We start from the raw sequence: 11,749 nt of genomic DNA, 5'->3' as shown, positions 1-11,749 counted from the left end.
AAATTTTTCTTCTTTGATCAGATAAGACTTAAATACATGATAAGAAAAAAAAGAAACTCTAATCAAAATGAACGGACGCTGAAATTAGACGATTCGCAACTTCAAGATGCAAGTTATTGTTCGGCATTGACGGCGATTGTTAGTCCAACCATAGGTCCAATCAATACAACTCGTGTTGTTAAATTCATCCGATTATTATATACAATTATATTCTAATTTTATCAATGACGCTGTTTGTATCAAAAAAAGCTGATGCAGCCTGTTTCTACGCACACGCACGCAAACACTTTCCGCATCATCCATTATTCACAATTACTAATCACGCGTAAATATAATAGCCAACAGTAATCAATATGGGTATGAGATAAAGATTTCTCTTCCTTGGAAAATACTAATCACATTTTAATACGTGAGTGATAAAAGTTATGCCATATGTTTTAATTAATTTCTAATAAGTTATGTACGGTAATTTTGTTCACGAGACGAACGGTGTACACACATAAAATGACAAAGAAAACACAAAAAAAAAGAAAATAGGTAATTAGATCTGGTGGTTAATTGCAACATTATTCGTTAATAGATTTAACGCTAATTAAAAATCGAGTGAAATGTGCGTGCCCGGAGTTGTGGCGAACTTTGATTGTGTGATTGGATTCCACCAATGCGATTATTATCAGTTCCCTGAAAATCGACGTTGAATCGCTGGTTTTCCCATTGAATTATCGAGAAGATTGTTAACATTATAATCCGTGAAGTGCAGGGTCATTCACGATCCACGTGAATTGTACAGCGCCCCGCCCAGCCAATTTAGAAAAAAATGCTGGAGTATACCAACGTTCAAATTTCAATGTGCTTAGAGTGAATGATTGTAACGTGATGTAAAGTGATTATTATTATTATTATTAAAGAATACTCAAAACCACGGCCCACCTAGCATTTCGTATCCAAATTGAATATCAGTTTTATATCCATAGTTGATTTCTTAATAATTTTCATTAAACTAATCATCCAACTGCAACTCAATAAGAAGTTGAAAGCTTTCTTTTCTTCATTTGACGCAAAGGTATTTCCACTATCGAAGATGTCATTTATTCTTATAGTAAGAACTAATGATCGCCAGATCGGAATATTATCGTATTTAGTTGGGCAATCTTTTACGTGGCTTTTTAAAGAGAACCAATTTTTCCATGGATTTGTAAGAAACGCATGTAACGCATGTATACGATTAAAAAAGTTGTCATTTATTATTTTACCATAGATATTTAATAATTCATTTTCAGATTGTCTTGCGTTAACTTTTTATACCGTACTACTTAAACTACGTAATGGCATGTAGACGCAAATATTTACAGAAGTCACGCTCATGCGATACGATCAATGTATAAGTATCGTTAGAATCACGAGACATTTCGTTTTGATATTGACTATCGACGGAAGCAAAGTTATTGAAAAACCATATACCTCCATTTACCCTGTTTCGCATTCAGAATTGTTAATCGATTGAAAAGAATTGGACAAAATAACCGTAACGTAACAATGATAGTTTAATGGTATTTGAAACAGTGTGCATGTAATATAATGCAATTAAATATACGAGGTTCAACGAGATATGGAGCATTATTTAAAAGTTCCAAATCTTGTAATTCGAATAATGATTACAAAACGCGCTACACGTAGGCGTATAAATTTTCTAAAAGCGTTACAGATAAATAAGTTATCATGGGTCGTCGCTCTCATTATTCTGTAAGAATTTATAATTAATTCTACCACGTAAAAGACTTACTTGACCACGTCCTGACATTGTGTCTGATATACTGAACAACATGAAGATTTGAATAATGACACAATTTAAAAGAAAACTATAATTAATACATTTTGGCAATCAAGGTTTCTTTCGCTCATACCTGTCGACATAGCACCTCGCGATAAAAAAAACATTTTTTTTTTTTTTGTTTTAAATTATATACATATGAAATATTTGGAGTTTTTCGAACGAATACTTGATAAAATAGGTAAATCGCAAGACAGAAAATTGTGACAATACTCGATGCAGCGTAAACGCCATTTGACACGTGCAATGTAATCGCGGTACGTTAATATCAATGATCGTGATAATGATGATTGTTAGGTAAAATAAATATTTAGGTGAATAATATCAAATAGGTATAAGAGTCGTACGAGATAATTATAATATTTTTTTCGATTATTCTACATGAGGTGAGTGAACGCATGATCAAGCGAAATCGGCTGGTATCGCTCTAATACAAGTTGATTTTTTTGGTAATAGTTTTACGACACATGTGGCAGGTTTTAAGCGGTGCTGCACAGTGCTCGCAAGCGCCGTGTCCGCAGAGAAAGGCTACGTTCCGTCGCCGTTCCATGCAGATACTGCACGTGTTTGCCTCTTCTAAATCGGCAACGCGGGACTCGAGGTAACGCAGTCTTTCCAAGTCCTTGTCCTTGTCTTCCTCTTTTCTCACCCCGTCAGCGATTATACCCTCGTCCCCTACATTTTCCGCCTCTAACGACGAGCCATCTGAAGTAAATTTTGTCGATCATAACGGGACTGAAATTTTTAGGTGGGGAAAGCTATTACTCACCCTCGTTGACTCGATTTTTAACAATGTTGCGACCGCACCGTAAACATCCGACCAGTACTACGTTATTACCACGTAAGACGATACCGTCCACTTTCCGATTGCTTGCCATTCCCGCACACATTTCACACGATTCGGAGTCTTGTTTTTGTTCATCTTTCCTTAATCTATCTTCCGACGTTTCCGATACAGTCTCAGTCTCAATTTGGCTTGGTAATGTTTCGACAACCCGGCGGGTCGGACTAGTTGGAAGACCACTGCTGTGGAAAATTATACTGAAAAATCACTCGACATTCTGGAGATTCGAGAACATTATTTTTTCCTTATTGTCGAATTGGATTGTTAAATCCACCGATTCTATTCGTATCGAATTTGCTGTATCGTTTTTTCTTTCTCACTTCGACCGTACGACTTACCTTGTTATTTCACTGTTGCTCGTTCTCGCTATTTGGTAAGATCGTAACAGATCGGTTACTGCACTGCATTCCGGATCAGTCTGTAATAAATCTAATGCCGATTTTCCCTTGACGTTTCGCACTTGCTCGAGTAGAAGTCCGGTATTATCTACACTGACGAGGAAACATGTCAAGGCCATCTCTGGTCTCACCCCCTGTCGGATCAAGTTCTGCCGGATCTGAAACAACCGATTTGAAAATCTACGTATCCGGACGACTAGATAGCATCTAAGTTTGGTCTCAGAGCTCGAAGTACCACATACCGCATGGACCAAAGAAAATTCACTATTCCCATCGGACGGGGTCACAGTGGCAGGATGAGGTCGGCATTTCGTAATTGCTATGTGAAGGGCAGTGTCCCCATCCTCGTCTTGTGCATTAATAGCTGCACCGTGTCGAACTAGTAATTCTACGAGTTCCAAATGGCCCTGCGATGTGGCGAGATGCAGTGGAGTCTGATGACGATTATTGCGCAAATCTACACGAGCCCCACCTCCGGTAGGCGAAAGAAGTGTCGCGACGACATCGCGATGACCATTCAAAGCTGCCAAGTGCAGGGCAGCGAATCCATCTTCTTTCTTGATATCTACGAGCTGTCTGGCCTTCGCCACTAGCTTTTCAGTTGCGCTGGAAATGAGAAACAGTGCGCCTTCTTTATCGAACTGCCAGACCAGGCGGGTATTCGGTGTTCGGGTTACCGCGGTAACAGCTAGAGAGTACTCACAACGTATTGCCTTTCAGAGCTGCATGATGTAGAATATTGAATCCTCGTCTATTTCGGAGCGTAACATCAAGACTATCGCACCCGCAGAGAGCTTCTACAATGTCAAGATCGTCCTTGCCAATGGCGTCGTGCAAAGCGGTATCTCCATATTCGTCTTGTAGGTTCACATCGCATCCGTGGTGTAGAAGAATTCTGACGCAGGCAGCATGCTGTTTATTCACAGCTACGTGCAGCGCACTGCATCTGCTATTATTTACTGCATCGACAACGGCACCGCGTGCCAGCAATAATTCCATTATCTCTGGTTGATTTCTGCAAAAAACCATGCACGATGCATTGAGCCCCCCGGAATGTGAAGAGAACTGATTGAAGACATCCGTGACCTACCCAAAGGCAGCGTAATGCAGCGGCGAATCTCCATCTTCATCGACAGCCTGGAGAGAAGCGCCAGCATCCAACAGCAATGAACAAATTTCTCGCTGACCTTGATGTGCGGCGATCTGTAAGCAAGTTTTGTCACCACCTCCTGCCCTGCTGGCCCTCGCATCTACTTTTCCGGGATTTCTCCGTAAAAACTCTTTGACAGCAGCGACTCCAGCTTCCCCCCTCGCAGCGTCGCGTAATAATTTTTCTACTTCGTTATCGGTACAATTATCTCCAGACGCGACGACACCGTCGGCACGCCATATCGGAGTTGATGCATCTGCAGAAATTTTCAATTCACTTTATCAAGTCTCAAAGAGCTTTTAATGTTGCCAAAAATTACTTTTCACTAATCCCCATTACGAGCAAAAAATTAACAATGAAAGGTACTCACTCGTTCGGTCCTTGCATCGATTGCCATCGTTTGGAAGTTTGGACGGGTTTGGAACCAGCGTAACGTTTGCTGGGTTGAAGGTCCATGTATGACCGTCGAATTCTACCCGTATGTCTCCATCGGAATAAATTTTAATGACTTTCCCTGTCTTTCCCAGTACCTGCAGCATATCGTTGAATTCGCATGATCTACTCTGAACGGGTTATGAAGGTCTGAAATAATGCGAGTGGTTTACGCTACCGTTTTCATAACATCTATCCATTCACCGTGCCCACGTTGATAGTGCTTAACCGCTGTAGCATCGGTCTTCACTCTGACTATATCTCCAAGAGCAAATGCATCTTTGGTAGTTACTTTGGTCAACGATCCGGGGTGGAAAGTCCACCTATTGTTGCAAGACTCGTACTGTACCCGGATATCCCCTTTTTCTGTGACTCGATGGACGGTACCGATCTGAAAGTGCATTGAATAATTTTGCTATGGCAATCAGGCATGAAAAATTATGTCAGTGACGTGCAAATTTCCATAGCTCGTACCTTTCCAACGTACTCAGCCATACGTGGATTCCAACCACCGTGACCGATTTGCATTTGTTTTAATGTATCAACTTCCATTAAAACCCTCACTTTGTCGCCAACATTGAAAGATAAATGTCGAGGGCTTGGAGCAGCTCCGACACCGGTGGGTGTCGATGACTGCTCTGTGACTGGCATCATTCTTACTACGTGTCCAAGAACTGGTAAATGTTCTTTATAATAGGTGCCGCAACTTGCCTCTTCAACATAACGAAGGTCGACACATCCTTTGTAGCCAAGTCTGTAAACATTTGTGTTACCAGTAGACCATGTGACCGTTGCTACCGAACGACTACTTTCATTGTCCCAACCACGGATATCCATTACACGTCCGGTCTTATCTGCAATTGACCGATTCATTTAAATTTATCACTGAACCTGTCACAAAATGCTATGACAATTATCCAACAGAACAGGGAATAGCCTCTTATTCCATTGGGATTGACAATGGCACTAATCACAGAGGTCTAAGGAAAATTTACTGTTGAATGTGGTTACATAAGTAAGCAGAATTACGGTCAATATTTACCATGACCACCATCCTGATTACCCCACTCCCAATCTGGGCCTCTGACAACTTTTGCTCCAATAAATATTCCTTTTAATGGTATTTTTGTACAGCCTTCTCTTGGGGTTAACTGGACTCTGAAATGAATGATTTGATATTACTAATGATACTAGATGATACTAAATGATAACATTCTTTTCGTTACAGATCAAAAGTTTGAAATATTCTGTTCACATGAAGTTAAGACTAATATAGCTTACCCTTCAGCATTAGAAGTCTGGAATCTCTGGAAGGTATGACTCAGATCATGAACATCTGCCATGTAACACTGTGTGCATAGATCATAGTCAAAGCACTGCTCACATTTCCATCTAATTCCTGCAATTCCATGTTTTTTACACCCGTCACAAATAATGTTTGAGTGTTTAACACCGGCAGCAGCGTTGTCAAAAATAAGTAGATCGTAGGCTCCTTGGAATCCTATTCGGTAATTACTTCTTGAACCACGATCCCACTGAACAATAGCAGTCTTGTCCGGTGTCTTCTCAGAACTGTTTGGCACCGCATTTGTGGCATTCCCAGAGCTAGGTGGTTTTCCAACTTCAATTACTGTCCCTGCATGACCCTCTCCACCGTCCTGATCTCCCCAAGTCCAACTGTGACCACGTACCACCCGCAAACCAACTTCCATATTTCTCAGTTTATCTAACGTTATCTCGTAATTCTACGATTGTGAATAATTTATGTTAACGACAATCATGGTCATGTGACTTCCTCATTGATAGGTAAGATTTTCCGATAATTACCGAGTAAAAACTTCAAAGCCACATAACGTGTTTGTTCAAAGCTAATTCATCCAGGGGGACCAATGAGCGAGCTGTGGCTGAGACTGACGTTTCTCTCCCAACTTCTATCGATAATTTATAAACGTAATAATGTTATAATCGTAATTGTATGAAAGTTTGAAGAAATTCTTCACCCGGAGAAGAATCATCGACCTTTCATTTCAACGACCGACGACTTACGGAGTTATTAGTAGTACCAGTAATATAGAATGCTGGTCAGTACACTCGGCTCACCGAAAGCAGCACCCAAAATACCACTGCCAGACATTTTCAACAATTCGGATGCTAGGTCCTGTCATGGACTATGCCATTATCTAGTCCACAAACTAGATGCGACATTTTCACTTTTCTTACACCCCCACGCTGGTATGGGGAATGCGGAAAATATTTTAACAGTGAAAGGTAAACCAGATACGGACCAATACACCATTTGGATGGCAACGCATGCTCCCAAGTAGACGTACCCAAGTAACAATGTTAGCGCCGTCATTTAAATACTCGGTTCGCACAGTGATTTGTACGATATCTCAAGTCTGGCTATATTATCATTCAATTGAGGAAAAAAATCTGCCCTCATTCCTCTTATCGTTTCTATAAATTCCACCCAGAGCCTACTTAATAATGAACGGATTTTCCTCTACGTTTTTTGACTGCATAACAATCATAATAATGGTCAACAATTCGTTGCCCGCGTCCGGCAGCAGTGGCTTAAGTTTACGCGGGCAGAATTTTCTATAGAAAGCGCTTGAGAAAGCTTCCAACTTTCAGCACTCCAATCTTGTATCGATACCGTTGTCTGTGACGTCAGAAAGCCAATATGGTAGAACAGGCTTTATTAGCTGTCTGCACCACTGTTATCTAAGGTGGTCAGAAGGGCTGAAGGGCAAATATGTCGGATTATTTTAGATCAGCCCTTGGTTATTTAAACGGTGGAACAAATTCCGATGATTACGTTGGCCAGACTATCGAGATCAACAATGTAAAGCTACGAGTGACACGGCTACTTGCCGAGGGTAAGCAAATCCGTCTGTCAAATCCACCCACTTTCCGTCATTGCTTTATTTTTTGTTTACATGAAATAACATTGTCGCGATAATATTTCATCCCTTTCATCAGTTTTTCTCGCACCCAACGTGATACTTTCAATTGTGAATGGCGTTCTCATTCTCTACGTTTACGTAAAAAAAAATCGATCCTGGTATTGTGTTGATATCTGTCAAATTTCGCATTGACAGGTGGATGGGCCCTGGTCTATGTAGTCGAGGACATAGCCACGGGACAGGAATTTGCTTTGAAGGTAACAAATCTCTTTCACTTTTTATTTTTCAGCTATTACACGTTTTGATTCTATGTGACAAAAAAGATGATAACAAAATAAAAGAATGTTAAAAGAAATATATGTGTATCATGTACGTAGTTTAATTAGTTTCTTAATGTTTTACACCAACAGAAACTTATTGCCGTGGATGACGAAGCAAATCGTATTATCATACAGGAAATAGATACTTTGAAAAAGTTGTCTGGCCATCCTAATGTTATCCAATATTTATGCGCTCACCGAAATGAACGAGAGGATCACAAGAGCTGCGAATACTTACTAGTTACAGAGATGTGCAATGGAGGAACTGTTGCGGATCTTCTGCGAAATATACCAGCCAATACTCTAACTGTTGCTCAAATTTGCCGCATCGCTTATCAGGCCACCAGAGCTGTTCATCATATGCATGCTCAATCCGAGCCCATTGTTCATCGAGATATAAAACTGGAAAACTTCTTGATTGGAAATGATGGTCTCATCAAGTTATGTGATTTTGGAAGTGTAAGTACACAACAAATACTCCCTGATCCATCTTGGAACGCCCAGAGACGTTCAGCGCTCGAAGAACAGCTGGGCAGGTATACAACTCCTATGTATAGAGCACCAGAAATGATGGATACATGGAACAATGAGCCTATAGGTCCTCCGGTCGATTGTTGGGCTCTGGGATGCATAATTTACGCATTAGTTACTCTACGACATCCATTTCCGGATAGTAACAAATTGGCTATAGTCAATGCCAGGTATCCTCCACTGCCTCCAAATCCTCGACTTGCCTGCTTTCATGATCTCATAAAAGGCTGCCTGCAAACTTCACCTGTCCAGAGACTTACAACTTCTGTGTTACTCGAAAGGCTTGCTGCTATCGCCGAATCAAATGGGTTCGATCCGAGAGAATCCCCAAAAATTGAAACCCTTGCTGCAGCTAAACCTCCACCACCGCCCAGGCCATCACCTCCTCCAGTTGCTCCACCACCGCGACCTGCCCCTCCTCCATCTATGCCTCCTTCGAGACCACCTCCAGCCCAGCCAATACCATCCAGGTCTGTGGCAGCCCCACCTACTGGTTTATTCAGTTCACTGCGAGGCGGAGCTGGTAGTATTCTGAAAAATTTAAAGGATACCTCGAGCAAGGTAATGCAAACAGTACAGCAGAGTATGGCAAGAACAGAATTAGATGCAAGCTATTTGACATCTCGAATTTTAATCATGCCGTATCCAGCCGATGGAATTGAATCCGCATATCGAGCAAATCATGTTGAAGATGTAAGGGCTTTTCTACAAGCTAGACATCCACCGCCAGCTCGAATCCAATTATACAATCTTTCAAGAGGACGACCAAATGCATCGAGACTTCCGGGAAAGCATATCGACTGCTCTTTCGTCTTCGCTGCCCCAGAATCTAATACTCCGCTTCTCTCTGCTCTCTATCAACTCTGTCAAGACATATATAGATATTTGGATGCAGATTTCAATCATGTTGTCGTCTTATACTGCACAGTAAGCTTTTGGTTAAACTGTTTTCACCATGAATATTTTTTGTGAGTTATCGATTCAAATTTTTATTGGATAATCTATTTATCTTTAGGATGGCTATCGCACGAGTGCCGTGGTCGCTTGCTCACTGCTCCTGTACTCTGGCGCATTATCATCAACCGAAGAAACAATCACATTATTTACTACCCGACGCTGTCAGGCTCCAGTTTTGCAACCCTCGGAACTCCGAAGTCTGAATTACATGAAATCATTGGCCCGAGGAATCTGTCCGCACTCTAAGCCAGTCATATTACGTAGCCTTATACTGCAGCCAGTGCCGATGTTCACTCGTGCTCGGGACGGCTGTCGTCCTTACGTAGAAATTTACAGTGGAGGAGCGCTAGTATTTTCGACTCGACGTACAGAATATGAGGATATGAAATTATTTAGCGTAATGGAGGGCAAAGTTGCTTTATTGCTGGGCGATGCAACGGTCAGAGGTGATGTCACTGTTGCAATTTTTCACGCTCGTCAACAGTTGGGGAGAGCCATGGGTATCAAAATAGCTTCCATACAGTTCCATACCGGCTATATTTCACGGGATGAAACTATTCTGACATTTGACAAACCAACCTTAGATGACGCACCAGATCTAGGTGGCAGGTTCAAAGTCACACTAAACATTGCTGTAACCGATGATTCTGGTAAATCTGTTGGCCCTTCAGCTCCTTGGGATCAACAGCCTTATTCCAAGCTCATACCTGACCCACTTTTTGGCTCTACTCTCGAAATGGAAGAAACCCTGGAGAATTTCCGAACAGATATACCGGTAGTGGAAGAAACACCTGAAAAGATCCCTGCATCTCAATTACCTGTGGAGACACCTGATTTCAGTGAGACTTATGAGCCACTTGCTCAAGAAGAAATTCTGCCTGAGGATCCAAAATTCTTTGAAGCTGATCTTTTGAATTTGGGCATGCCGGATACTAGTGCATCCGTGATGTCTACACCTGCACCTGTAGCGGTAAATCCTGAATTGAATATTTTTTCTAGCGACGACAAAACTCCAACAGTTGACCTGCTTGGGGGATTCGCTGACTTCAGCAGACCAGAGGTGGTGAAAACTGATACCAGCACACATTCTTCAGCTACAGAGGATTTGTTATTCAAACAGACGCAACAGGGTGGCTCTTCTGCAAGTGACTTGCTGTTCGATTCACTCCAGGAGAATGTGAATTCGGATCTTTTAGGTGGATGGGCTGGTCCAGGAGCAACCACCGGAAATGCGGAAGAAAATTTCCCGAGAAACGCTAGCACTCCCAATTTCGCCGCACAAATGAAAGACCCGTTTGCAAATTTAGCTGGATCTTTGGGGGCTGGATTGAATTCCAGCTGGAGTGGTACCCCTAGAGATTCAAATACACCACAATCTGCGAGTCCAGCCGCAGCCGGTACCCCTGTGCATTCTAGTCCTCGGGTACAAAGGGCTGCAGCAGGATCCTCGAATGATACTGGAGGAAACGATGCTGGTATTTTTAATAATAAACCAACAAAAGCTGGAGGCGATGCGTTTGGAGACTTATTAGGCAGCCAAGGATATAATTTCTTCAGTACCAGGCGTACGGAAAAGGAAAGTCCAAAGACAATAAATGAAATGCGTAAAGTTGAAGCTGCAAAAACTATGGATCCAGAAAGGATGAAAATTAGTGAGTGGACGGAAGGCAAGAAAGGGAATTTAAGAGCTCTCCTCTGCTCCTTACATACTGTTCTATGGCCAGAAGCTGAGCGATGGCAGAGATGCGAGATGCATCAGCTCGTTTCAGCTGCGGATGTTAAAAAGGCATACCGTCGCGCATGCCTTGCGGTTCATCCTGACAAGGTATTCATTTGAATGAAAGCTAAGCTCATGGTTAACTAGAATTGGATTGTAGACATTATTTCAACAGGAACATTTTATGTATGTATGCACTGCAATTGAAAATGTATTTCTGTTTCAGCAAGCTGGAACGGCGAATGAAAATATTGCAAAGCTCATCTTTATGGAACTGAATAATGCTTGGAGTACATTTGAAAATGATGCATCGCAACAAAATCTGTTTAGTTAATTATAGAAGTCGATAGAAATTATCGATAATTACTCCTTATCTTCTCAACTACGATACTTGATTAATCGAATGGATTAATGATATTCTGCTACTTGTAAGATATTCTCCTAACTGCATTCCGATGATATCGTAGTCATAGCCGTAATGTTTAACAGCAAATCACGAAAAAGCAGTAAAATATACTTTGCCTAAGTGACTCCATTATTCGATCTCCGAATAATGATAGAAATAATTCTTGAAAATATCTACTACGTAATATGTATATATCACAGTGTAAATTAAACAGATTCCAAATGTATTCAGACCATTTCTGCATGAATTCCCATTTC

General features: G+C 41.4%; 2 protein-coding genes across 5 annotated transcripts; one reads left to right on the top strand and one right to left on the bottom strand.

Annotated features, from left to right (window-relative positions):
• Window positions 1-1,220: 1,220 nt before the first annotated feature.
• On the bottom strand, window positions 1,221-6,843 carry LOC105687219 (E3 ubiquitin-protein ligase MIB2). Of its 4 annotated transcripts, XM_012402679.3 has the most exons (13): window positions 6,702-6,843; window positions 6,483-6,586; window positions 5,937-6,400; window positions 5,698-5,813; window positions 5,130-5,509; window positions 4,834-5,046; window positions 4,594-4,753; window positions 4,164-4,479; window positions 3,777-4,088; window positions 3,316-3,679; window positions 3,014-3,231; window positions 2,601-2,857; window positions 1,221-2,536 (listed from the first exon to the last, which is right to left on the bottom strand). In XM_012402679.3, the coding sequence occupies exons 3-13, from the start codon at window positions 6,365-6,367 to the stop codon at window positions 2,259-2,261; spliced, it is 3,045 nt and encodes a 1,014-aa protein (XP_012258102.2). In that variant the 5' UTR covers window positions 6,368-6,400; window positions 6,483-6,586; window positions 6,702-6,843; the 3' UTR covers window positions 1,221-2,258. The 4 variants fall into 4 exon arrangements, with proteins under 4 accessions (XP_012258102.2, XP_048504786.1, XP_048504785.1 ...); XM_048648829.1 differs by having other exon boundaries at window positions 5,937-6,586; XM_048648828.1 differs by having other exon boundaries at window positions 6,483-6,752.
• Window positions 6,844-7,271: 428 nt separating this feature from the next.
• On the top strand, window positions 7,272-11,718 carry LOC105687213 (cyclin-G-associated kinase). Its single transcript, XM_012402670.3, has 5 exons — window positions 7,272-7,534; window positions 7,757-7,818; window positions 7,972-9,339; window positions 9,428-11,194; window positions 11,313-11,718. Exons 1-5 carry the CDS (start codon window positions 7,411-7,413, stop codon window positions 11,418-11,420), a joined length of 3,429 nt encoding a protein of 1,142 aa, XP_012258093.2. The 5' UTR covers window positions 7,272-7,410; the 3' UTR covers window positions 11,421-11,718.
• The last annotated feature ends 31 nt before the right edge of the window (window positions 11,719-11,749 follow it).

Source organism: Athalia rosae, chromosome 1 (genome assembly GCF_917208135.1).
Source record: "Athalia rosae chromosome 1, iyAthRosa1.1, whole genome shotgun sequence".
NCBI classification, from domain to species: domain Eukaryota; kingdom Metazoa; phylum Arthropoda; class Insecta; order Hymenoptera; family Athaliidae; genus Athalia; species Athalia rosae.
This window is presented reverse-complemented; position numbering and strand designations above follow the sequence as displayed.

Bases quoted from the DNA above. Each gene is read 5' to 3' on its own strand.
- LOC105687219 (XM_048648829.1), bottom strand. From the start codon at position 6,367: ATGGAAGTTGGTTTGCGGGTGGTACGTGGTCACAGTTGGACTTGGGGA. The intron at 5,814-5,936 runs GTAAGCTATATT...CATTCATTTCAG, and splicing joins CAGACTTCTAATGCTGAAGG to AGTCCAGTTAACCCCAAGAG. The intron at 4,754-4,833 runs GTAGCGTAAACC...GATATGCTGCAG, and splicing joins GGATAGATGTTATGAAAACG to GTACTGGGAAAGACAGGGAA.
- LOC105687213 (XM_012402670.3), top strand. From the start codon at position 7,411: ATGTCGGATTATTTTAGATCAGCCCTTGGTTATTTAAACGGTGGAACA. The intron at 7,819-7,971 runs GTAACAAATCTC...TTACACCAACAG, and splicing joins GACAGGAATTTGCTTTGAAG to AAACTTATTGCCGTGGATGA. The intron at 11,195-11,312 runs GTATTCATTTGA...TTTCTGTTTCAG, and splicing joins TTGCGGTTCATCCTGACAAG to CAAGCTGGAACGGCGAATGA.